Source organism: Ambystoma mexicanum, chromosome 2q (assembly GCF_040938575.1).
Source record: "Ambystoma mexicanum isolate Mex_15411 chromosome 2q, UKY_AmexF1_1, whole genome shotgun sequence".
Taxonomy (NCBI): Eukaryota; Metazoa; Chordata; class Amphibia; order Caudata; family Ambystomatidae; genus Ambystoma; species Ambystoma mexicanum.
In genome coordinates, this window is record NC_090924.1 from 1,484,349,372 (window position 1) to 1,484,375,276 (window position 25,905).

The following is a 25,905-nucleotide window of genomic DNA, read 5'->3' on the forward strand; positions in this document are numbered from 1 at the left end:
GGTGGGACATGGGTGAATGGAGTGTGTGACGAATATGCATTCTATGTTGTGACTGTATAGTATCTGGTGTTTGACACAACGGTTGAGACAGCCCTGCCCGAAACCGGTATGAATGCAGCTTGGAGTGTTGAATGGCTCGGTACTTGTCCCAATACACATAACTTGTTGTGAGTGTCTGGAGAGAAGTGAATGGCCTGAATACCTTGTGTGCCTGATTGGCTGCCTACCTGCCTGAATGCCCGTAGTCGTGATTGGATGCTTGAGTGTGACCCAGCGGAATGAATGGGAGATCAACAGTATATCTGCGGACCTCTCAATGCTAGGAATTATGTTCAGAAGCTGAAGTCCACTACGACGAGTAACTGGAGTAACTGAAGCTTGATCCTGAAGCCCTGCTGTACGAGAAGAATTGCTGTTGCACTCCTTCACAATCTGAAAGCTGCTGTGTTACAAGAACTGACCCAGAGAGGACCTGGTAAGGCACCCTCTTCCTGATCTACGAGGGACCATCGTGCACAGCTGATCTTTGCCTAAGCTCCCTGGAAGACAGACCTTCGACAGGCTGCCGACCCGATACGGGGACTGCTGCGGAACTCCAAGGAGAAGCACCTGGACCGTTGTCCGCCCCTGTCAATGACCGCCGTCGCTGACTGGAGCCACCGTGCTCCCGTTGCCTAAGAACTTCATTGATCCAAGGACGCTCTTGTCCGCATCATCACCGCTGTATCCTGCTGGAGAAGGCCTGACCATCGACGCGCATCCACTGGTGGGTATCCCGCCACCCAAAGACCACAGAGACGCCGACGACGCGATGCCCTTGCTGGGCCACAGTTCTTCAACTCTTTGCGGTCCAGAACTATTGACATCGAGTTTCCCCACACGCCTCTTCCTTGCAGGACGTTTACGCTTCCCCGTCAACGAGCATCGCTAGGAGAGATGCAGCCACTTAACCATCGTAGCTCGACCCGTTCTCCGTCGGACGTTCGATGACCCGTGACTCCTGCCTTAAAGGGAGGGCACTCAAGAAAGGTTGTCGATTTCCCCCGTTGAGGAACGCTACAAAGCCAGCTACTTTGGGGTTGCAGAACTATTGGAAAGTCTAGTGTGAACAATATATGGACTAGGCTTGTATCTTTCTTCTACAGGTTGCCCAGGTGGGAGGCTCTCCACACAGAACTGTGTTTAACGGTAGTTACCAGTATTCTGCCTATTGCTCAACCATCTTGCTTTCCTTCCTCTCTATACTCCTGGTTTCCTCTTTATTTTGATCTGTGTGTCATTCTGATCGTATGCACTTAAATAAGATTGAGTAACGTTAGTGGTACCACTTTAGAATTGTACATATTTACCATTTTTGATTTTCGGAGTACAAAGTGAGTTATCGTGATCATGTATATGACTTTGAATATTAATTATATAAAGACTGTGTTGTAACCGATACAGTGTGTGGACTTTTCTTTTTGGGTGCTTGGGGACTACACTGTACTTAAGAACCAGCTCGCATTACCTCCTGAGAAGCTAGGCCTTGATTGCTCGTCCATTGCTACCTTATAGAGAATCTTGGCTGGGGTCTCTGTGTCCCCCTCTACCAAATAGAGAGCGGAAGTGCAGAGCCCCCTCCGGTCTTTACAGTGGTTGGCTACGGTATACTGATTCAGCCTGTCTAACATTGGTTGTAGGCCATATGGCGTTTTCGACAGCAGTACTAAATCATCTGCATAAAGGAGATAGCTGACTTTGCCATTACCCAATTTTGAGGGATCACAGCAGATGTTGGTAAAGATGACGCCCATATCAAAAATGAAAAAGTTGAATGAACTTGAGGCCAACTGGCACTGCTGTTTCAATCCTCTCATAGTCACGATGGATGCGGATAGTATACCTTCAAAAGTTAAGCGTACCTGCATTGTGGTGCTCGAATGCAGTAGCATCACAAAAGTTCGTAGGGAATTTGGGCAGTTATGTCTTTTGAGTTTCTTATAGAGCATGGCCCGATCTATAGAATCAAACGCTGCCCGAAAGTCGATGAACGCTAGATAAAGTGGCTGTCCTTTGGCAGCATAATGCATTTTAATCAAATTTAAGCATATTATGTTTGGAATTGTCCCCAAGCCAGGGACAAAACCAGATTGGTAACTGTCTCTTACTTGTGCTCGGATGGTCCATGCATTCAATTTCTTCAAAAGCAATCTACCAAAAATCTTTCCTGGGACATCGAGAAGGGAGATCGGACGATAGCTGCTAGGCGCTTGCCGATCACCCTTCTTGAATATTGGAACTGTGATGGAGTGCGTCCATGATTTTGGGAGGGCTTGAGCTGTATTGATTGCTGAAAAAATGTAGTACAATATCGACGCCCACAACTCAGGCTGCAGTTTTAGGGCATAGTTTGAAAGACCATCTGGTCCAGCTGCTCTAGAATTGGATGCTGTTTTAATTAATGACAATATGTTTTCGTGATCATACTCAAGGTGAAATTGGCCATCCAAAACAGAAGCATCAAAACATGTGGCGCCTTGGGGGACTGAGTATAGGTCAGAAAAATGCTGTACCCAAGCATGCTCAGTCACCGCATTTGATTGAACCACAATTTGTGAGGACCCCGTAGCACAATTAATTATGGACCACATTTTTGCGGTATTCTTGGTTGCTAGTGTGCTCAGCATGACTGTGCCATCATTTTGATACATCTTTGGAGGATAACTTTTTACCCAATTGGTATACTTCAGCTTGATTTTTCTTACAAGTAGGGCTCTGATGTCCGGGGGATACCTAGAAGCTTGCCTCAATTCAGCACGCTTTTCAGCTTTCCTTAATTTCATGACCAAATCAAAACTGTGCCGATACTTGGTTTTTAGTTGCGTGTTCAATCTTGGGTTCTGGAAGAGTTGCATTGTATTACTGTACTGCATACCCGTATTATTCACATTAGTGGGATTTTGTTGGACTGATTTCACCAAATATTGGTTAAATTGGTATAAGGCGTCCTCCGACCATCAGAGTCTATTGAACCCCGGATTCACAATTAAAGAACCTTGACACTGACCACTATGATCAATTTTCCTAAGATCTGTCTGCCACCATTTCATTGCTAAGATGTTATGATCACTCTGTTAGCATCCACGATTACAAAACTCTTAACCATAGGGAGCAAGGTATCACTCACAAAGATATAATCAAAGATTGATTCCATTTGACCATTATGCCATGTTGCCCTTGGGGGTGTGTCTTCTTTAAACATACCATTTAGCATATGCAGATGACGAGATTTGGTGAGCATGTTCCATCTATATGCTCTACCTCCACTTGGTAAGTTTTTCTTACTGAGGAGATTAATGTTTAAGTCTCCAGCAAGTATCAGGTGAGAGACTGAATTATCTAGGGCAACCAGATCAAGTAGCGTTATTACATTGTCAAAAAATAAATTGTCACCTATAGCAGCTGCATTCCAATATATATTAAGAACAGCATACCCTATTCTCTCAGCCCTGACCTTTACCAAAAGTATGTGCTTATTTGGACAGGTCCATAATTCCGATGACACTCCCTTTCAAATTTTAATGGCTGTAAGTAGACCAGGAGATGGTCTGCCAGAGGATGGTCTTTAGGCAGGATTGATGTAAATATCAAAACCATTCCAAACTGGAGGATCTATGAGCCAGGTCTCTTGTAAAAGAATTAAGTCATACATTCTGAGCTGATTTGGGTCATTATTAAGAAGGTGAGTAAACCCTCTAGTGTTCCAACTCAGCAGGGACACCTGATTCTGCCTATGGACAAGATCTAGTTACAGACTTCCCTGGGAGCATTTACAATGACATGTGTTAGCCTTTGCAATTTCCCCATTTCCTCCCCGCTTGGGTACTCCCACTGTTTGTTTCTCTGAGGGAGTAGGTAGTTGGCAGAAGCTGGGTTTGTTATGTTGTTTTCTGCTATAAGCTCAAAGCCCAAATTGTATAAATGGGCTTTTGTTGATCAGATAAGATATTGCAGCACCTGAGAGTTCAGCCACAATCTCACAATGTTGAGATTCTATTCTCTCATAAACTCCACATACTCAATGTCAGCTGAGTTGATGTCCTCCAGCTGCACCACTTCAGAAAATATGGCCATAACAGATCTTCTGTTAAGGTCATATTGCTTACAAGGTGCTGATCTGCAAGCCAAAATTAGTGAATAAGGTGCCAGTCTTTTTTTCCCCTCTGATTTTGGCATAGGGAGTGAAGGGGTCTGGTTGTTACTATTTTTATCTCTCGGTAGATCATTTTTTTTTTCACCTGTATTTGTTTTAGGGAAGTCTCTACTAAACCCATCATTTCCACTGCCATGTTGCGACCCTGTGGGTGGGGGTCTCTGTCAAGACCGGTGGGGGGATCTGTACTTCCGCTCTCTATATGGTAGAGGAGAGGCACAGAGGACCCCAGCCAAGATTCTCTATTACGGTAGCGATGGACGAGCAATCAAGGCCTAGCTTCTCAGGAGGTGATGCAGGCTGGTTCTTAAGTACAGTGTATCCCCCAAGCCCCCACAAAGGAATGTCCACACACTGTATTACTGAAAACATAGTCTTTATATAATTAATATTCAGAGGTTATGTACACTTATCACAATAACGCACTTTGTGCTCAGGAAAATCAATAATGGTAAATATCTACAATTCTAAAGTGGTACCACTAATATTAGACCTCATTAAAAGTGCATTCATAATACTGTTAAAATGGCACACAGATCAATAAGAAGGAAACCAGCAATAGAGAGAGGAGAGATAACAGAGGGTTGAAACAATAGGCAGAATACTGGCCCCTACCACTGGACACAGTTCTGTGTGGAGATCCCCCCACCTGGGCAACCTGTAAAATAAAGAGATATAACACAAGCCCAGTCCATATATTGTTCAATAGTCTTATTCTCTCCTACAATGTTTTTACCCCCCCAATATACCTGGTGGAGTCGAGTTCTTCGAAGAGGCGTCGACAGATCCTTCTTGAATGACCCCCTTTAAAGCAGGAGTCACGGATCGTCGAGAGGCGTCGAGAAACGTCGAAGACCTCGGGGTTCGGCGACGGGGAATCGACGGCCCTTCTTGAATGCCTTCCCTTTCAAGCGGGAGGCACGGGGCGTCGAACGTCCGTCGACGAACGAGGTAGAACGATGTCGAAGAGGCGGCAGCTTCGTCCGAGCGGTGCTCGTCGGCGTCGAGGCGTCGGCGTCCTGCAAGGCGGAGGTGTGCGGGGCACCTCGATGACAATAGTTCTGGACCGCAAAGATTGTAGAGACGGGAGCCCAGCAAGGGCGTCGAGTCGCTCGAGTCTTTGGGGTCGTGAGGTGGCGGGAAACCCACCGGCAGGTTTCTCCTCGGCGCGTTGGTCGTCCTCGACTTTCTCCGGCAGGATAAGCGGTCGACGATGCGGTCGAGGGAGTCCTTCGATTCAAATGTTCTTAGGCAAGGAGCGGACGGCTCCGGTCGTCGGCGGCACGGCGTCAAGTGGTTCCCACGGCTGGGCAACACAACTTCGACGGGCCTCCAGCGGTTACACAGACCTGCGAACCCTGGTCGACGGCAATGGACTTCGACAGCGTCGATGTCCGGGTGCTTCACTTCGATCTCCTCGGCGGTCCCGTCTCGGGTCGGCAGCCTTTCGAGGGTCTGACTTCCAGGGCGCTTCGGCGAAGATTCAGCGGTGCTCGATGGTCCCTCGGAGCACGGGAAGAGGGCGCCTTACCAGGTCCTCTCTCGGGTCAGTCCTCGACGATTTCGACAACCTTCAGGTCCGTCGAAGCAAATGCCACAGCAAGTCTTCTTCTTCCAGCTGGACGTCGAGGATCAGCAAATCCAGTTACTCTTGAGTGGAGACTCAGCTTCTGAATGCTTCTGAACGTGCTTGAACGTTCCTGAACAATTTCCAGTGGTGAGAGGTCCCCAGATATACTATTCTGTCTCTCATCCACACTGCTGGCACACACACAGCAGCCAATCACACAGAAGGGCATTCATGCAGTCAGTCAGCCAATCAGGCACACAGTGCATTCAGGCCACACTCCTCCCTTTCAGACACTCACAACAAGGAATGTGGATTGGGACAAGTACCCAGCCATTCAACACTACACACTGCATTCAGGCCAGTTTCGGGCAGGGCTGTCTCAGTCTTTGTCTCTCATGCCAGAAACCAGACAACCACAACAAGGAGTGTATATTGGTCACACACTCCATTCACCCAGGTCCCACCCACAGGAGGTACCCACAACATACAGTCACTGGGAAGGCTCCAGTCAGTCTAGCTGGGCCTTCACAACAACACCATATATGGAACTTCCACCCAACAGCCAGTCAGGGGGAAGGGACAGAGTCAGGGCTTCCCAGGACTTTGGGAAAAACAAGATAACAGGCAATAGAAAGCAAGAGGCCACAGGGGCCATCTTGTTTCCTATCAGGAATCAACTGATTCCAATGGCAGGGCCTGGGTATCCCAAAATGGAGGACACCCAGAGCACCTGTCAAATTCAGCATGGAGCTGCCACCAGCCCATACCCTGCTCTGTGGGCCACCCACAGGTGCCCAAAAACATACACTAGGGGCACAGGGTTGTACCCCTACCCATGGGTGCCATAAGGGTATCCCATGGGTCTGTTCACCAAACCAAAAGAGAGCTGCACTGCCAGGAGTCCCTCATGGACTCCTGGGCAGAAAACATGACAGAACACACGGTAAAAACAGAAAAAGGACAAGGATTCCGAGGCCCTGTCCCTCAGATGCATTTCCGGCATCACAGTCTCGAGGTGGTAATATCTTGGGCAGACTTTCCCTTGAGTCGATGTCATCTCGTGCTAACGAGGCAATAGATGTTACAAGCGGTTGAGCTAAAGGCATATTCAAAGGTGTAGCGCCCCCTCTAACTTGCAGAGGGTCCATACATTTTGAGACATTTTGATATGACTCAGACCTTACATCCTGCTCAATCACTCTACTAGGTGTGAAAGACCTTATTAAGGGGTCATTACCTGGCCTTGGTGGAATTGGTCAGTAATGGCCAGACATGTATGCATCAACTGCCGTTCTAATTTCATGTCTATATGCCTGGATGGCTTCTTCATTTCTCAAATCTCTCAGATTAGTCTTGGGCCTATTGGAAGACTCCACTGGAACCCCCCCGCTTACTTTTTGTTGGTGTGAAGCTCTATGAAGGTTCACTTCCTTCATCAATGCGTCCAGAGGTGCATAGTCTGCGGTCTGAGGTGGAGTATTAGACTGAATAGATATACTTTGCATCTGTTGTTTATATTTTTTCCTTATAGCTTGTGATGCCACAATCATGCTTTTCCTAGGGAGTGTGAGTGCCTTAAAAAATTGCTTAGAGTGTGAGTTTTCTACAATTTTGGGAGCACTCTGGTTTTTAGATAATTTACCATTGGCTATATTTTTATTTGTTTTCCCATTAGCGCGGGTGAAGATGGTGTACACCTTTTTTTTGGTTGCTGTAATTATGGGGACCACCAGATTAGCTTCAGATATGCTCTCAGGTTCGCTGCCAGGCAAGGGATTCCCATTTGAAGGGGTCTCAACAATAATCCCTCCAATGAGAGGAATAACAAAATCTAGTTTTTGCGTTATTGCAGACGTTTGGACAGCTACTGATGACATCGCTGTCTTTTGTGTTTGGATATACTTGACATATGTGATTTGGGCCAATTGCAATCCCAATGGTATTTTGCCAGGTATGCATGTGTTCCATCAAAGCAGCCTGCTTAGTTAGTTTAATGTCAAGTGTGTAAAATAATTTCCCTAGGGTTTGTATGGCAAAGTTCATGGCTTGCAAAGTGGCTTCCAACAACCGCTCATTTTGCGAGCCTGATTGTGCCATACTCCTTTTGCTTGGAGGTGATGTGGGGTGCATAAAGGACACACTTATGAGGGAGCTTGTGTAATTGGGTTCCGGTGTTTCAAAAAGGACTGGTGACGCTGACAAATTATCAGCTAAAGTGTGCCCAGAAAACCCAGATCCCTCATCGTCAAGGTCAATTACCGGTACATCTTGTGTGCCTTTTCCAGCCAATTTCTTTGTGTTATTTAATTTTGCAGTAGCAGGAAGCACTTTTAGCTAAATGCTATCACTTACAGATGGAATATTAGATAACATTTTAGCATCAGTGGACAAGTTAGAGTCACTCATATTATTCACCACAGAAATGGAAGAAGCGGGCAACTTACACCTCTCCGCCTCATTTAATTGGTCACGTTTTGTGTCCTTGGGCAACCTTAGCTTTCAATGTGGTTGCGAACGCAGACTTGGAAGTGTTCATCATCAACTTGGCAGATTGCGTTGAAGTTGGTGGTTTAGTAAGTGCACGAGACCTTCCTGTGATGTCCTTGTAAAAGGCGGGAATGTCAGCGTCCTTTAGTACTTTGTCAGTGGAATGCAGAACTTTCCTGTCTGTACGGGCAGCCGGCGTGGAAGACAACGGAGAGGCTACACACGAGTGCCCATTCAATGCTGACATGCTTCCCCCTCGAGCTAAATGGAGACCTGCACAGGGCTGCAACAGACTATGGGCCTCATTACACGGAAGGCGGTGATCCAGGGTGCTATTAGCACCCTGGACCATGCCGGTAAATTACCGGCACCGCCTTGGCGGAAAGGGGATTTACCGCCCCATTCCAAGGTTGGAGGGGCGGTAAATCCCCCTTCCTCCATTGCCCTTCCCCATTCCCATTTCTGCCCCATAGGGCTCTATGGGAATGGGGAAGGCGCTAATTACGGCACCGCAATTTTGCGGTGCCGTAATTAGCTCCGAGGTCCCTTAGCGGGTTGGTATTTAACGCCTGCAAAAAGCAGGCGTTAAAACTCCAACCCGCTAAGGGACCTCGTAGTACGGCGGTAAGGGTTAACGGTCACCGTTGCCATTAACGGTGACCGTTAACCCTTACCGCCGTCCGTGTAATGAGGCCCTATGTTTTGAAGAGCGCAAGTGCATGCCACAATCAAATCACGAGACGCTAGCACCCAAAGCACCTCCGCGCCGCACCCCCGCAACTCAGCGGCGAAGAGGCAAAGAGGTACTTCAGGTACGTCGCCTGGTGCGCGTGGTCAGCTGATTTTAACCACTTCCTGCCAAAAGGGGCGGGGCCACTGCAGATAAAGCCGTATATCGGCTATTTGTGCAATAAAATAAGAAAAGAAAACGCTATAAACAATTATAGTTCATAAGGGTCCAAACAAACGTTTTCCCGTTGTATTGTGGCGATGATATATACCGTTGAGAGTAGCGAGTTCAGCACGGATCCCAAGATGTCCAGAGCAGCGTAAGAGGCAAAGAGGTACTTCAGGTACTTCGCCTGGTGCACGCGTGCTGGTGCGCACGGACAGCTGATTTTAACCACTTCCTGCCAATAGGGGTGGGGCCACTGCAGATAAAGCCGTATATCAGCTATTTGTGCACGTTGAGAGTAGCGAGTTCAGCATGGATCCCAAGACTTCCAGAGCAGCGTAAGAGATAAGGTACTTTGCCAGGTGCGCCGGAAATATAAGAATTTCTGTATTGCTAAAAAAAAGTAGTATGTCGCAAAAAGATGTGGAATTAATGCTACACGTTCTGGTGAAAAGAGTTCTTAGGGCCTTTTGGGGCCTTCTTAATTCTCAAGATACACACTAGTCATTGATCAATTGAACAGCGTATCAGAGGAACAATGGGTTAAATTCTTCTCTGAATTATATGGATACGGGTCGGAGGGCTGTCAAATAAAATATAGAGGGGATGATGAGGGAAATATACCCTGGGTCCCGTCATCGAATATGAGGAGATACCCAAATTAATTAAGACGGCTAAGAATTTGCGGGCACCGGGTCCAAATGGGCTGACAAATAATACATTGAAAGCTCTGCCAGCTATGTGGGCTCAAATACTCACAATGTTATTTAAAAATGTTGTGAGGAGTGGTACTACACCAACTAGCTGTCAGAGAGCACATATAATTCCTATTTTCAAGAGAGTTGACCGGAATGTAGCCAAAACATTATAGACCTATTGCAATGATTGATGCAGATTGTAAATGATTTGCTTCATTGCTGTTAACTCATGTCAATGAATGGATGGCGAAGAAACATATACTGAATAAATATCAGACGGGGTTCAGGGCAGGGCACTCAACTAATCTTAATGGTTTGATTTTGACTGCCCTTCAAGACACAGCCCGGGGTAAATTTGGTGGGTTCCTATATGTCGCCTCCATCGATTTGTGAACTGCTTTTGACTCTGTTATTAGGTCACGACTTTGGGTTAAACTCTCTAATTGGGGTATCCCTGAAGGCCTATTAAAACACATTATGGCAATGTATGAGAATTCAGGGATACATGTGTGCTTGTATATGGAGGGGAACCTATCTAGAAGAATCAGAACTAGGATAGGTGTGAGACAGGGTTGCTCTTTGGCACCCTATCTGTGTAACCTTTATGTGGCAGATGTTGGAGAATATCTCAATGAGGCTGGTCTGGTTAGTGCTAAACTGGGGGAAATCAGGTTTTCGTAGTTGGCATATACCGATAATTTCCTCCTGTTTGATTAGTCCAGGGTGGGGCTACATTTGATTCATAAATTCAAACAACTTTCTGAATTTAATGGATTAAAAATTAATCCCAGTAAAACCTGTATCTTGGTACTCTCAAAGGGAAAAAGGGGGAACAAGTTGGACTGGAATATAGGAGGCCAACCGATTGTAAAAGCTCAAAACATTTTGTGTGTTACAAAATGGAGTCTTTCGTACCCCTGGTTTTGCCATACAAAGGTGTGCGCGGGGGTATTGCAGCACCCAGAGATATTCTTGTACGAAAGGGGTCATGGTTCACTGAGGTGTTCTTGCATGAGTGCCCCAGGGCTGGGGACCTGGACCTGAAGCAGCCATGGCTGGGCCCACCCAGGAAGCATAGGAATAAGGGTGGGCTCCAGTGCCCCCTCTATCCACTCAAAAGGAATGCCCATATTTGGAACACAAAGCCAGCCCAGTTGATTTCAGAGACTATGCAGCTTAGGTAATTTATTTCAGTAACCAAAAGACATATTAATGTGAAATTATGACCATTTAAATGTCATGTTTGCGCCGTTAAAATAAGACAACGTAGGTTTTTCTAACATGTCTGGGGAAAACATACATGGTACAACTTTAAGAATTAATGAGAAGATGGCTAGTGATAATATGTATACATATATAAAATTGTAGAATTTTAGGTGAACTATTTTCCATGGAAATAGCAAAAGATTACCAGAATTACTAAACAGCATCGTACCGTCTTGGGATTTGGATCAGCATGTGTCTTGTAAGATGTGTAGTGTGCCCATATAGGTTTCCTGATGATGATATTTGTAAATATGAGTGTTTTGTTCCATAACTGATTTTGGCAAAAGTAACTTTGATAGAACAAAGCACATTGAAAAAAAACACCTTAAAACTGAGTCACCTCCTTGAGTCTAATCTGCTTCCAGGGAGGAGGCGACATACATAGGCTGACCTATCTGACCTATCCGATGTTAAGAGGTGTGTCTAGCTTGAGTCAGCCCCATAGTAAAATCCTGTGATGTCATGCTCCTTATAAAAAGGGGAGTCATGGGGAGTGCTGCACTCTCTTCTGAATTTTCCAGCTCCTGCACATCCAGAAATCCAGATATTCCAGATTCATCCTGCAAAATTCCAGATTCCACTGCCAGGCAAGAGCTAGCTGACCCTATTCAGGCAGAACCACTGATCTAGAAAAACGCCACAAAAATCCCAATAATTCAGGGAGAAAGGGGGAAAAGCTGTGGTACCATTTTGGAAGTATCCTGTGACCAGACCGGCTTTTGCCTCGCTACCTGCTTGCCCAGCTGATCCAACTCACTGTCCAGTGACCAGACTAGGCCCAGCCATCCCCTTTTAGGAGAGCCCGCCACTGTGTACAGTGAACAGACCTTGCCTCGCTGTCCAGAAATCCGGTCTGCTCTCCAAGCTACCCCATTGAAGTGCTTGTTGTGCGTATTTCCCTTCCCCAGCAACCACAAACTGCATCCCTTGCTTTGTTACCTCGTATTAGGTCCATTCCCACAGAGATACTATAACTGCCCTAGAATAAAATACTTAATCTGTCAGAATCCTCTGTGTACCTTGTATTCAGGAAAATCTGTAGTGATCTCCAAATGTTAGCGCCATTCTTGCCAACTCATTTTAGTCCTGGTGTAAGTTCATAGCACTATTTTTAATAAATTAATTCATTCCCTCACAAAGAGGTACATGCCGTGAGGGGGTTGAAACTGCAGCTTAACCCCTTTTCACAGGTGGCGTTCCTTTTTTCTAGCCAGTAAAATCTAGTCTCAGTAAAACTTGTCATTTCCTTTTCAAACCGAGTTGTCCCGTGAAATTATTTCATTTTTAAAATCGAGTTTTCCTTTCCCGTTAAGATCTCATCCTGTCATCCATTCAGAGTTACCCTTTCTCTTTCATATTATACCTGTGATGTGCATTTGTCCCTTCGCATCAAAATCGTATTCCAATTTTGTCTGTTTAACCCATTTTTCAAGCTGTTTTGTCATTTTAAACCCGTGAAAATAAGCAAATGCAATTTCTCCATGTGTGATCGAAAACTGTATGTCCGTTGTTAGTACATTGCCTTGTAGTTTGCTAGTGTTCTTACATCTCTGATACTGCTATACTCATGTTTACCTCATTCATTCAACCACACATGTAAAATAAGTATGTAGCAATTCCGAGTGCTATTTTGCTCAATTTTCCAAGGTTTTCAAAACGATTTTGCCTCCCATTCAGAGCGGGAAGGTCTGATTTTTATTCTGTCTGTTGCCCAGTATCACTGTCTCCTTGCTCCTCCTTTCTACCCACACAAAATTTGGTTAACAGGGGTTTGAGGGAGCGTTGCAGGGGGAAATACTAACTGTGGTGCTATCAGAAAACACCTCCCAAAAATAATTTTGCCTGTATTCACTTGTGCATTATATATCTGATATTAGAAGGTCAAACTGAGTGTGTTCTTTTATTATGCAGTGTAATTATCACCACACTGGTGAGTGTTGCCCCATATTAAATTTGTGTGATTTTTATTGAAATTAAAAAAGAAATAAATATTGTGTTATTACACACCAGCCTGGTTCATGGTCCATTGTGACCCGGGGTGTTTGTAAAGGTGGGTGTGAGACGGGTTGGGTGCCTTCTCAAATTGAAATGATAATAAGTAAAATAAAGCTACTTTGATTGTGTGCTGCATCGCCGCTCAGAAGCAGGAGTGTTGGCATGGAGTGTACCGTGCCTATGAAATCCTTAACAAGTAGGTGGGTTCAGGAAAGGATCGGCATTGGTAATGGTAGATTTCCTTATTTCTATTTTGTTTTAGAGCATGGTGATTTTGTTTTGAAGTGTATTCTGGATATGCGTGCACCATTGGGCATCTTTAATGCAATTACAGGGAGTGGGGCAGGAGATTCTAGTTCTTTCAAGATATTAAAGAGTTCCTTGGTATTGGACTCGGCTTTGGATATACGGTTGTCATAGTTGTCTTTTTTAGCTTGGATTATGGCTATCGTATAGTTAATGGAGGCTGAGGTGAAGTTGGCCTTATTTACCTGTGAATGGGTACTCTTCCATAGTACCTCATAGGATCTTTTGAGTTTCCTAAGAGCCTTGAGGTATGGTGTCTACCAGGTGTTAAGGTGGGCGTGCGGTTTGGATTTGCATAGTTTCATGGGTGCTAGTGTGTTGATTGTCTTGAGAATTATGTGATTGTACAAATCGACTAAGGCTGTGGGGTCTGATGAAGTCGTGGTGGGGTTAAGGCTATGGGGTCTGATGAAGTCGTGGTGGGGTTAATGAGTTTCTCTATGGTGATATTACGTTTGTTCCTAGTCATCATGGCTGGTGCTTTAGTTTGATATAATGATGTTGTAGATTCTTTGATGTTGAACAGGATGAGGTGGTAGTCGGCCCAAGCGTATGTGGTACTTGATAGGATGTCATCATTACAATTAAGATTGGCTATCCAATCTAGGATTCTTCCTTTATTGTGGGTGGATTTGGATATGTGGTGGGTAAATCCTAGTTCAATCATGTGTCCTTGAGGGGGCACGCTTTCTGGTCTTTACAGTCATGTAGGCCTAAGTTAAAATCTCCAAGGATGATGACTTGTGAATATGCTTGGTATTAGAGGATAACAAGTGTGAAATATCGTTTTGAAAAGTGGTGGTGGGACCTGGTTGGCGATAAAAAAGATGGATTGTGATAGTAGATGTGGGTGATGTGGGTAGTTTGACAGATAGAAGTTCTGCTGAAGGCAGAGGTAAGTTATTGACATTTCTCAAACCTAGCAATGTTTTGTAGATAAATGCAATGTCTCCTCCTTTGGAGATGTTGGCATCTCTATCTGTTCGGATGATAGAGTAGTTTTCCGGAATGGCTAGGGCAAGAGGGGGACCTGATGCTGTGTGAAGCCAAGTCTCTGTAATGGCAATGAGATTGGGGTTGTCTAATGTTAAGAGGGTTGCGATATCCAGTGCGTGCACTGGTAAGGGTCTGGCATTGATAAGGGCAGCTTTTATCGGAGGTGGACAATTGTTCTGTCTGCCAGTTGGTAATCCCTGACTATATTCAGTTGCAGGTGAAGCAGTTCGGTTCAATTTATTGGTTGTTACGTTAGTGTCATGGATTTAAGGGGTGACGTGTTGACTTGAAAATCTAGAGCTCAGTCTGTAGTTTCAGTATAATATAGACCATGGCAAGGTGGGTAGTGAGGTGGGTACTTGATGTGGCCGTTCGTTGATGGTGAAAAGAGGGTCTACAGAATGTGTGGGTGTTGCGCTGTCGAGGGGAGAGGGCTTATATTTTGGGTGTGATCCTGGTAGTGGTATACATTGTGGGTGGAGTATGCATACTGAATACAAGGTGGTGAGAAACTTGAAGGAGGTATAAGGGCAGAAGGTGGAAGGCTGGATGTCATTGACAGGCGAATGAAGGACAGATGGAGTTGATAGGGGTACCCATGGGAGTCCAGACAGGGCTGGCTACAGTGCGTGCTGGTAGTGGCAGATTCAGACAGGCAAAGCAATTAAAGTATTTTCCAAACACTCGTCGAGCAGTTGGAATGTTTAGATCACCGTTCATAAGCAGTGATAAGCATTTCCCAAACACTCATCAAGCAGATGGAATGTTTCGATCACTATTCGAAAGCAGTGATTAGCATTTCCCAAACACTCATCAAGCAGTTGGAATGTTTAGATCACCGTTCTTAAGCACTGATAAGCATTTATCTTCTCCTACAGTTTGTTTAACTTGTAAGCTTAGACTACAACGGTCACAAAATGCTCACTGACTGTGGATATTGTACCCTATGGGGCCTTGGAAATGCTTGCATAAAGCGTTTTGGAAACAGTTTGCTTGCTTAGTCAGTGCTTGTGAAATGCATTTAATTTAGACTTGGATGAAAGGGCAAGAATGTCCACGACACATTCTTTATGTGGGAATTCCCCAAGCACCTCTACATTCTATCGGCCCACACACCATTTCTGCGAAATGTAATTTATTTTTGTATCCACAGGACAGAGACCTCCTCAGCCTATGTGAGGATCCTTACCTCCGAAAAGAAGGGGTGCCACAAGATGGCGCTGTCGTTAATGTAGAAACGCTGCTCCTCTGAAGAGTGGAAACTGAAGCCTCCGACTTTGGTGGACTTCACATCATAGCCCGAATAATAAAAAACGTTATAAATATCAAAGCGGGAGGGCGGATCCCCCTGGGCATCGAAGTAGATGTCATCACCGGCAGAGGTTTTAAAGTCAAGGTTGCGCATGTAATGATGTAACTGCAGAGGAAGAGAGACACACCTTCAGATGCATGTAGATGACACTAACTGGAGACAGTGAGAATGCTGATGAGAACTCTCTATTGTACCTAGTAAAACTGTATGTCCTATGCAATAATACTCAATGCAATACAAATATTATAGTCTAGCAGTAATGGCCGCCATTGCTAATGCTAAGCATCTTTCTCAATATATCATCGTTATTGAAAACATTTAAAGAGCACTTATCACAACAAAGCCCCAATGTCCCCATCGCCTTGCGAATGCAGAGTAGGGGAAGCAGTCGTAATAGGATTGACAGAGGACCCAGGACTTTAGGCTGCCTTGCAAGTGGTGGAGGTTGAGGACGTCAGTGAATTTAGCCAGTTCCAAAGACAGCAAGCCTTCTGTCTCTATTTGTTGAGGATTTCAATAAAAGTCTGAGGGTTTTTTCCTGCGAATACGTTGGATAGGTAATCTGGAGTGCCACCATGGAGTGCTTTGTGAAGCACAACCAGAGAACTTGTAAAGTGATTGAAGATACAGATGTGTGCATATTAAGTGTACACATCTAGTGTGTCCGGTCTATTGTAACTCAGGGGTACTGCTATAGGTAAACTAAGGGTAAGTTGAATCCTGTAAGAGTGGGTGAAATGTGAATGTGGACCTATATGGCTGAGGCTTCAGTCTTCCTCAGAGAGTTATGGATGTGGAGTCAGAACCATAGATGCTTGTGTCTTCTTTTGAGAGTTATTCATGAGGAGCCAGAACCATGCATGGCTTCTCTTCCTCGAGAACTATGGATGAGGACCCAGAACCATAAATGACTTGTGTCTTCCTCACAGAGGTATGGGTGATGAGCCAGAACCATGCATGGCTTGTGTCTTCCTCTGAGAGTCATGTTTGAGGAGCCAGAACTATAGATGGATTGTGTCTTCCTCTGAAAGTTATGGATTAGGAGCCAGAACACTAGATGTCTTGTGTCTTCCTCTGAGAGTTATGGATGAGGAGCCAGAAACATAGATGGTTTGTGTCTTCCTCTCAGAGTTATTGATGAGGAAACAGAACCATGCATGGCATGTGTCTTCCTCTGAGAGTTATGTTTGAGGAGCCATCACCATAGATGGATTATGTCTTCCTCAGAGAGTTATGGGTGAGGAGCCAGAACCATAGATTGCTTATGTCTTCCTCTGAGAGTTACTGATGAGGAGCCAGAACCAGAGATGGCTTGTGTCTTCCTCTGAGAGTTATGGATGAGTAGCCAGAAGCATAGATGGCTTGTGTCTTCCTCGGAGAGTTATGGATGAGGAGCCAGAACTATAGGTGGCTTCTGTCTTCCTCAGAGAGATATAGATGTGGAGCCAGAACCATAGATGGCTTCTGTCATCCTCTGAGAGTCATGGATGAGGAGCCAGAAGCATAGATGGCGTGTGTCTTCCTCTGAGAGTTATCGATGAGGAGCCATAAGCAAAGATGGCTTCTATCTTCCTCTGAGAGTTATGGATGAGCAGCCAGAAGCATAGACGGCTTGTGTCTTCCTCAGAGAGCTATTGATGTGGAGCCAACACCATAGATGGCTAAATATTTGACCTGTGTTTGGAATCAAATCAGAGTACACTTGGACTGAAAGCCAGAGAAATGTGAATTTGAGAACACACAGAGATTGGGTGGCTTCCAAGAGTGGGAATGAATTCAAGCCCATGATTAATCTCTCAAGTTTCTATTCTGTATTAACCAGCAAACCTCATCAAAGGATTGTTGTTGTGTTTTTTATTAGGTTCCATCCACAAACAAAGTTACCAGTTACCTTGTAGGCCCCAGAAAGTAGGTGGATGGAAGTGGTAAAGGGTGAAAATGAAAATTGGTCGTCTATTTGTTCTCTGTCTTGGTACCATATGGATCAGAAAACATGCCGAGGAAGGAGGGACGGGTGAAAAGTGCAAGGTTATGAAACACAACAATATTAAATAAAAACAGGTAAGTACTACATGAAATAAGAGCAATACAATTGACGGGGGCATGGTGTTAGTCAGGCAGAGGCCTGACGGTTTGAGTGCCCCTTGGATCAAATGCCAACGCTTTCGGAGTGCACCAGCGTCATGTCCTGGTGTTAGCAGGCTCTGTAGCAGAGGGACTTCTTAAGTCAGTGGGTTTTCAACCTTTCCAAAATGGCTGGAGCTTCTCTTCCCTGGTGGAGATCGGCCGAACATTCCCTTATGCAGCACATCCTTTACCCATGGATTTACCACCCAGATTCCTTTTCTGGAAAGCTTTGTGATGAGTGTCTTGGAGTGTGTTTATCTTAGAAGTCTAACTGGGAAGTATTACTTGGCTTTGTCCTCAGGTAGGTTGGTCCTAATTAAGAGTATGGCCGCAGAGGGATTTAAAGGCACCCCAGCCATTCACAGGTCGCCAGTGTAGGTCATTCAAGGGCAGGTGAAATTGCCTCTAGGCCTCACTCCTGAGATCATCCTGGCTGCTTTATTTGGGATTAGTTGAATCAGATGGAGGCCTTTAGGCTGTTAAACTAGTCCAACCTAAGCAGCACCATTTCATCTGTTACTTCCACTTTGTGATACATATTCAAGAGGCGTAGTATCCACCTGACCACATGTTAAAGGAAAATCAATAGTCTTGTGAGGAGAGAAGGTGGCCTCTAAGTGTTTTACATGGGAGACCATTGTGGGTGGGGGTCTCACAATGGAAAGGGTGGGCATTCAGCCACCTCTTTTGAATATACAGAAACACAGACACCAATAATCTGTTATTAATGTTTTAGTGAGATCAGAATTAGGTTAAAATAAATCCTGCCAGGATTTGGAAAAGAAACTAGAACTTAATAGGCAATGCCTATGTCTAAGGTGTTCAGAGAAGGATAGTGTATATGCCTTATGGGGCTTAGAGCTAATCAAACACAATCCTTTTCAAGGGAAAGATTCTCCAAACTTGCTGGCAATTCCCAGATTGTTGTTAACCACGTGGAATAGTTCAATAGTTCTGAAAGTCTCTTCTTCTCCAGATCTCGTCTCTAAAGAGTCCCTCCACAATTCAAAACATAACGCCAACAACCAATCAAAAGGAACTTTCCCACCTATAGGTTTACTATCTAATAACAAAAGACGTACAGGCCCTACCGGTTTCTTCTTTCTCCTGATTCTCATCTCCTGGCTTTGTGCATTTTGCTCTGGTGACAATGGTTTGATTCTTAGTTTCCTCTAGGGATATAGATGTTTGTTGAACTATGGCAATGCTGGTTCTTCTTATTAACTTCTTGTATGGATGTGACCTGCTGCTGGCTTTGGAAACTCTGGGTCAGCAGCTTTTGCCTTGCACTCTACCTCTACGTATCAGCTCCTCTGGGAGTTGGGAGTCTTCGGGCCTGGGTACCTTCCCTGCCTGTCCACTGATTGACCATAACATTGAGCTATCACACAGAAACATCTTCCCTCCTGTATAAGGGTACATTCTCAGGCTGGCAATATTGCTATAGCCTTTGTCGAGGAATCTATTTGACTGATTTATCATTGGTACATGACAGAGCCTTTCTCCTCTCACCAAGACCCCATCCTTTGGCAGAACCGCAGAATACTGAAAGTTAGTTGCTTCGGCTGTGCCGTGCTCTTTGCAGTTGCTGTAAAGAAAGCTGTGGCTCTCATGGGGGTGCAGCTGCTTCCTTCGGTAATACTATTCTGACTGAATAACTCTGCCTTCATTGTATCTCAGGGCTGGGGCTTGCCTTTAGCCAATTGGCTCCATACTCATGTGAGAGAAGAAACATTGAGTCTGTAAAGAGGCTAACCTCCATTTTGGATTTAGGAAAAGGCTCTGACGTATTCTCTCTCTTTGTTTGAATGCTCTGGTGCTCCCCGTGGTGACCTTTTCATTCTGGAATTGATGGATCTATGCTTCTCCAGTCTAATAAATCAGCTTGGAGGCCTAACGGCTCACTGGTAAGCTACCTACTGATAAAAACAGCCCTTTCTACTTAACACACAGAGGGGACATTATTTTCCCATGCAAATTCATATCTGAGCTGATGTTTCACTGATCGTTGTCTAGAAATGCCACATGGGAAGGAGAGAACAAGGTTTTCTCTTCCTTAGGATTTCAGTTTGAGGGAGAGGGTTGGATTCCTTTCCACCCAGGGCAAGTGACTTAGTCACAAAGACCAGGGGAAAGAAATAGGCATTGGGTTATAGGAAACAACGTAGATGATCTCTTTTTTGAGGGAATTCCGACAAAGATGACTATCCACCATAGCATAGATCCAGGATAAAGGTGGATAGGTCTGGACAAACACTCCCACTATAAGTCAAATCATCCGAATCTTGAATTTATCCAGGACAAACTCTGACTTATATTTTAGAAGATCTGTCTGAAGTTCTACCTCATGTCTTAAAGGAGACCATTTGGTTAGAGGTTCTATTCCATCTCAGGCATCATACAGAGAGTCAGGAGGCTGTTACTAAGGGAAGGCTTAAAAACACTGGAGTGGAGATTGGGTAATTGTAGGCAGATGGGTAGGGAGATGTACTGAGTGACTGGGACACAGCCAGAGTGTGAAATGTATGGTTTGCTTTGTTTTTGCAAAACTGTGTGACACACTCTGATTTGGAGTGTGTGAAGAACACAAGTGCCGTAGCCCAAGATTTAGTAACATGCGCGTCGATTACCTGAGACCTGCGTTGAATCCGTGCGGGTCCAACACATCACTGCGACACCACAAACGCCTTGCGCGATCAGCCAAGGAAGGCACACACCCTTCAGCGCACACACTGTGAAAACATGAATGCAACTATGCCGTCTGATTATGTGTTGGCCTATGCACTTTCGCATCATGAAACAATGTCACAACATGTGAACATGAAACCATTGCTTGAGAAGCCATTTTGTGTAAGAGGGGCCATTTTCAGTTTTGGTCTGCTCTCTGCTCATCATATATATTCTGATTATCAGCTTGAGCACAGTAACTGACCGCTGCTTGAACATCAGAGTTAGGAATGCCAGGCCGCCAAATGAATTGTATTATAAAGAGCAAACCTTGTTTCTGTACATGAGCACGACTAATCCGCAAACCCATGTGCCTTTCTGTCTGGTTAGGCCATTATTGCAGGCAGCTAGAAAGAATTATATATGGCTGTATGTGCTCCTTCGCCAGAGCTGTTATTCATTTCTGTTTCAGAACTGTCTGACCTTAGCACAGAAAGACGTTAGCTGGTAAAGCAAGGAATGCCACCTCATTATAGGGAACATGATATGCTTTTCTCCTCCCAGATGAACCCAGTTCTCAGATAGTAAATTGTCTTGACACTGGCGTGTTTAATTATAATGAATTACGCAGTAAACCCTTGAACCCTAGCCTAATGATGTCTGAACAAAGAGGGCCGGGAAATGCCTTCTAATGCTGTGAAGTTTGCTATATATGTGACTGTTGTACTGATGCTCGCTCTCTTTCCCCTCACGGTGTCTGCCTTACACGTCGTGGGGTGCTGAGATCCATTTGATCAAATGCTGTCATTGAATAAATATATTTGACTTTGAATCCTCGTGGCTGGTGTGTCATTAGTATATGGTTCGATTCCTTAATTCCGGTTGATGATCTGTCAACACCTAAAAAGGGGGCGGAACATGTGAAATGGGGAACAATACACGAAAATGTGGGTTTTACCGGAGAAGCACGCAGTAAAATCCTCGCAACGCCCACACGTGCTCTAACAACACGTATTCATGGAATCGAACAGGGCTCACCGGCACGCGGCAAAATATGCCCAAACCCAGAAACACGTACGCCAAGCAAAAGCAGGCAGACGGACCTCCGCGCACCAAAGCCATTGCATAAAAGTGCATGCAAACAACAAACGCGCTTATACAGCTACGATGAATGTACCATTGCTCGCAGCAGTGATCGTGGGACACCGCAGGAGGAGGAGGAGGATAGCCAGGCCCCACATTTTTTTACCCAAGACCAGCCTTTTTGGGTTGCCTGATGACCAGGTCTATGGCAGGTATAGGTTTCCACCTCATATCATCCTAGACCTGGTCACTGAGTGGGAGGATGACCTCACATCACCCACCCTCTGCTCCCAAGCACTGAGCCCTTTGGAAAAGGTGCTCAATGTACTGCATTTTCTGGCCACTGGGTCATTTCAGCGGACAACTGCCAGCCCACACAGTCACGCTGCCTACACCAGATTTTGGCAATAATGACTGCACGCCCCTCAGTCCGCAGGCACATATACATGCCCAGAACACCCGCAGAAAGGAGGGCCGTGGTCCAGGACTTTTACAGGGTGGCACACTTCCCCAAAGTGCTTGGTGCCATTGATTGCACCCATGTGTCCTACATCCACCTAGGGCCACTGAGCACATCTATCGCAATAGCAAGCACTGGTATTCCATCAACATGCAGGTCGTATGCGATGCCAAGGGGATCATCACCTCTGTATATGCCAACTATCCAGGGTCCACCCATGATAGTTTCATATTCAGAATGTCACCCCTAAACCCGGACGTGGAAGCTGGGAGGCATGGTAACACATGGTTCATTGGTGAGTACAAATGCCTGCCCACATGCATGCATGTCACACACAGACAAATAGACAAACCCAACTAATGACCACCATTATCACCTCCCTAGGGGACAGTGCCTACCCTCTCAGCACCTACATGATGACGACAATACAGAACCTCACCACCCCAGGTAAGATACAACGCGGCCCATATTGCAACCAGGGCCATAGTGGAGCGCACATTCGGATTACTCATGTCATGCTTCCGCTCTCTTGACCATTCTGGTGGATAGCTACTATATGCACCACCAGTAGTGTGCAGGATCATTGTGGCAGCATGTGTTGTGGTGCCCCCACATCCCCAACCACATGCACGCCCGCTGTGCATGGGAGGGAAAGGGCACGTGGAAAGGCTGCCCATACCCAGCTTGTTGCACAATTTTTCACCTAAAATCCCAACCATGCGGAGTGCACACAGGCCTGGCACATTCCGGGTGACAATTGATGATGCCAAAGGGGCAATCAACTGTCACTACCTTACCACCCTGAGAATGTGTCCTTGGAAGTGCTAAATTGTGTGCATCACTAGCTACTTAAACCAACACAATCCTGTGTGACCAAAAGGCACACATTAAAGATGCAGTATGCCACTAACCCCATGCAAAACAGCACATCCAAATACCGGTATGTCACCTAAACCCCTCCCAAAACCCATGTTACCCGGCCGACACACCACACCATGGCATGCAATGTAAAAAGTCAAAAGTAAATGCACAACACATCAGACAACTGTCACAAAGTGCACTTTGACAAATGGAAATATGTCCAAAACAATTCCCTCTGACACATCTAAATGAAACCGTACACAGGAACATCCATTTACCAGCATAACATATCATAAACACAGGACCCAACAGTGACAATGTCGGACAGTGACCAATCACAACAGCACAAGCGCCTCAATGTGACAAAGCCACCACATGGACCCCTTCCACCTCGAGTGGGTCTCTGCTAGCTAAAGGGGGCAGGGTAACGCATACAGCATGAAGGGTATCAATGATGGAGACAGGCAAGGTAATACATGGAGATGTAACATCATAAAATACACATTTACCAATATACAAAGCAAAATGCAGGCCAATCATGCACTGGTCAAACAATCATGAATCCCCACTAGGGGTGTATACACAGGTTGGACTTGAGACTGGCCACAGAAATGATGGAAGCCCAAGGCCTCTTTGTAAGTTACTGTCACACGCTGTCCTCCTTGCAAGCACATGGAATGGGGAAGCAGGAGTGGCATATGTGTCTGGACCCTAAGCCACAAACGCAAACATGAGACAAGCCTGTATGGGCTCAGCCGGAACTCACAGTGGATGCCTACGGGTGCCACACAAAGCAACACACTGTTACATGAATACACAATAGACAAAAAAGAATAAAACAAAAATGCCCATGGTGGACCATGTGGGGGGACAAAGAGGACCACCCAGGAGGGAGGAGGTGCAGGGTGCATCTCAGCATCCACATCCGTGGATGTAGAGAAAAACAAAAACCTCCATGGGTTCCTGGCCTGCAAGGCTATCCCATAGTGAGAGAGCTCTCGCCGCTGTCATCATCCTCTGGTGTAACATTAGAAGGTGAGCATGGCAAGGGAGGCTGACCACGCATAGCCGTGGTATGCTCCTCAATGGCAGCAAGCATGCAGCCCTGAAAGGTCTGATTCTGCATGATTACGGTACTGAAGTCCCCATGCAGCACCTCATGTGTTTTGATTTGATTTGATTTGTGAATTTATAATGCACACTTAACAAAATAAACTGTATAATGGCGCAGATGACAAAAATCAGATAGAAGATGTAACCAACATTAAATCCTCAACGTAAGGAGAATTGTCTATCTGAACAAAAAGGTCTTTAATGCTTGGCGAAACTGAGGGTGCGAGCTCATAGTCCTTAATTCAAGTGGCAGAGAATTCCACAGCATTGGGCCAAAGACAGCAAATCTTCTATCACCCTGTGATTTGTAGGCTGATTGAGGTATAGCCAAGAAATGACTATCAGTAGAGCGTAACTGTTTTACAGGGTGATATGGCTGAATTAACTCTCTCAGATACAAACGAGCAATACCATTAGCACACTTAAAGATGATACAGGCTGCCTTGAACCTAATACGGCCCTCACTAGAGAGCCAATGTAGCTCACGACGAAATGGAGATACATTAACAGTTTTCTTCAACTTAAATATCAATCTGATTGCAGCTTTCCGTGCTCTCTGAAGTCGCTGGAGTTGCTTAGCTCTCTGAAGTTGACTATTACAATAGTCTAAGTGGGCGCTGGTTAGAGCACCTACCACAGCCGCCTGATATTCCGTGGGTATATAGGAGATCACTTTATGCAGCAGTCTCAGAACAAAGTGCACAGCTTTAATCTTGGCTCCAACCTGGGCTTCAGCCCCAAGATCCTCCTGCCAAATGCATCCCCGATTTTTTACCTTGGATGCAAATTTTAGGCTTTTGCCCAGAAGCAGGGGAGTAGGCAGATTCTTTGCAATATTAAACAAATGCTTTGGCCCAAACAAGATTAACTCAGTCTATGAGGCATTGAGCTTTTGACATCCACCCACTTACTTCCTCCAGGCATTGGCCTAGTCGATTAAGTGCTTCCTCAAAATTGGTAACTCAGATGAAGATCTGTGTATCGTCCGCGTATGAGTGAAAATTCAGCCCGTAATGCTTCAGAATTTCCAAAAGAGGTCGGATGTATAGATTGAACAGCAGAGGAGACATGGCGGACCCCTCCGGAACTCCACAATTTAATTTTATGAGGTCCAACAGGAACTCCCCAAGCCTCACTGTATGTTGATGGTCAGTTAGAAAAGACCTAAACCAGCCCAGTGCCAAGTCAGAGACTCTTCCAACTTCCTGCAACCGTTCCAAAAGAAGGTCATGATTTACTGTGTCAAAGGTAGCAGAAAAGTCCAACATCACCAGTAGCCAACCCTGCAATGGGCGATAATTCTCAAGAATCTCCAGATCCAATCATGGCTTTTTCAGCAAAGGCAAGACATTGGAGAGCTTCTAGTTTTCTGGGACAATCCCACTTGTCAATGATTTATTGACAAACGTTGTAACAAAAGGGATAAGTTCCAGCGCCTTTCTCTTTGCTACATAGGCCGGCAGAGTGGAAAGGGAATCCATGCTAGGTTTAAGAGACCCAATAAGTTTGAATATATGATCTTCAGTAACTGGGTTGAACTCAAACATAGGAATTAATATCTAATTTTGTGAGTCATACAGATTGGCTGGATGTTGATTAGACAAGGACACAGGTAGATTATTAGACACTTCCTGTTCAATATCGGCCCTAATCCGTTCAATCTTATCTACGAAAAAGGAATTGAAAAGATTAGCCAGCACTACAGACACATCTAATACTCCTGCCTTACAGTTGGGATTGCAAAAGTTAGATATAATAGAGAATAATTCTCTTGATTAATTTTTGGCAGTTTTCAATTTCTCCCCCAGAAAATCCTTTTTGCCAAAAAGATAGCTCTTTTGTAATCCCGAACTATGCTTTTAACTGGGCTTTTTATT

The 25,905-nt window shown here is 45.2% G+C and overlaps 1 protein-coding gene across 1 annotated transcript in view; it reads right to left on the bottom strand.

Annotated features, from left to right (window-relative positions):
* LOC138568910 (vomeronasal type-2 receptor 26-like) overlaps positions 1 to 25,905 on the bottom strand; it is a 191,136-nt gene that overhangs the window by 129,745 nt on the left and 35,486 nt on the right. The window contains exon 3 of the mRNA XM_069646690.1: positions 15,595 to 15,822. Within this exon, the coding sequence (XP_069502791.1) occupies positions 15,595 to 15,822 (228 nt within the window). The remainder of the gene's footprint in view (positions 1 to 15,594; positions 15,823 to 25,905) is intronic.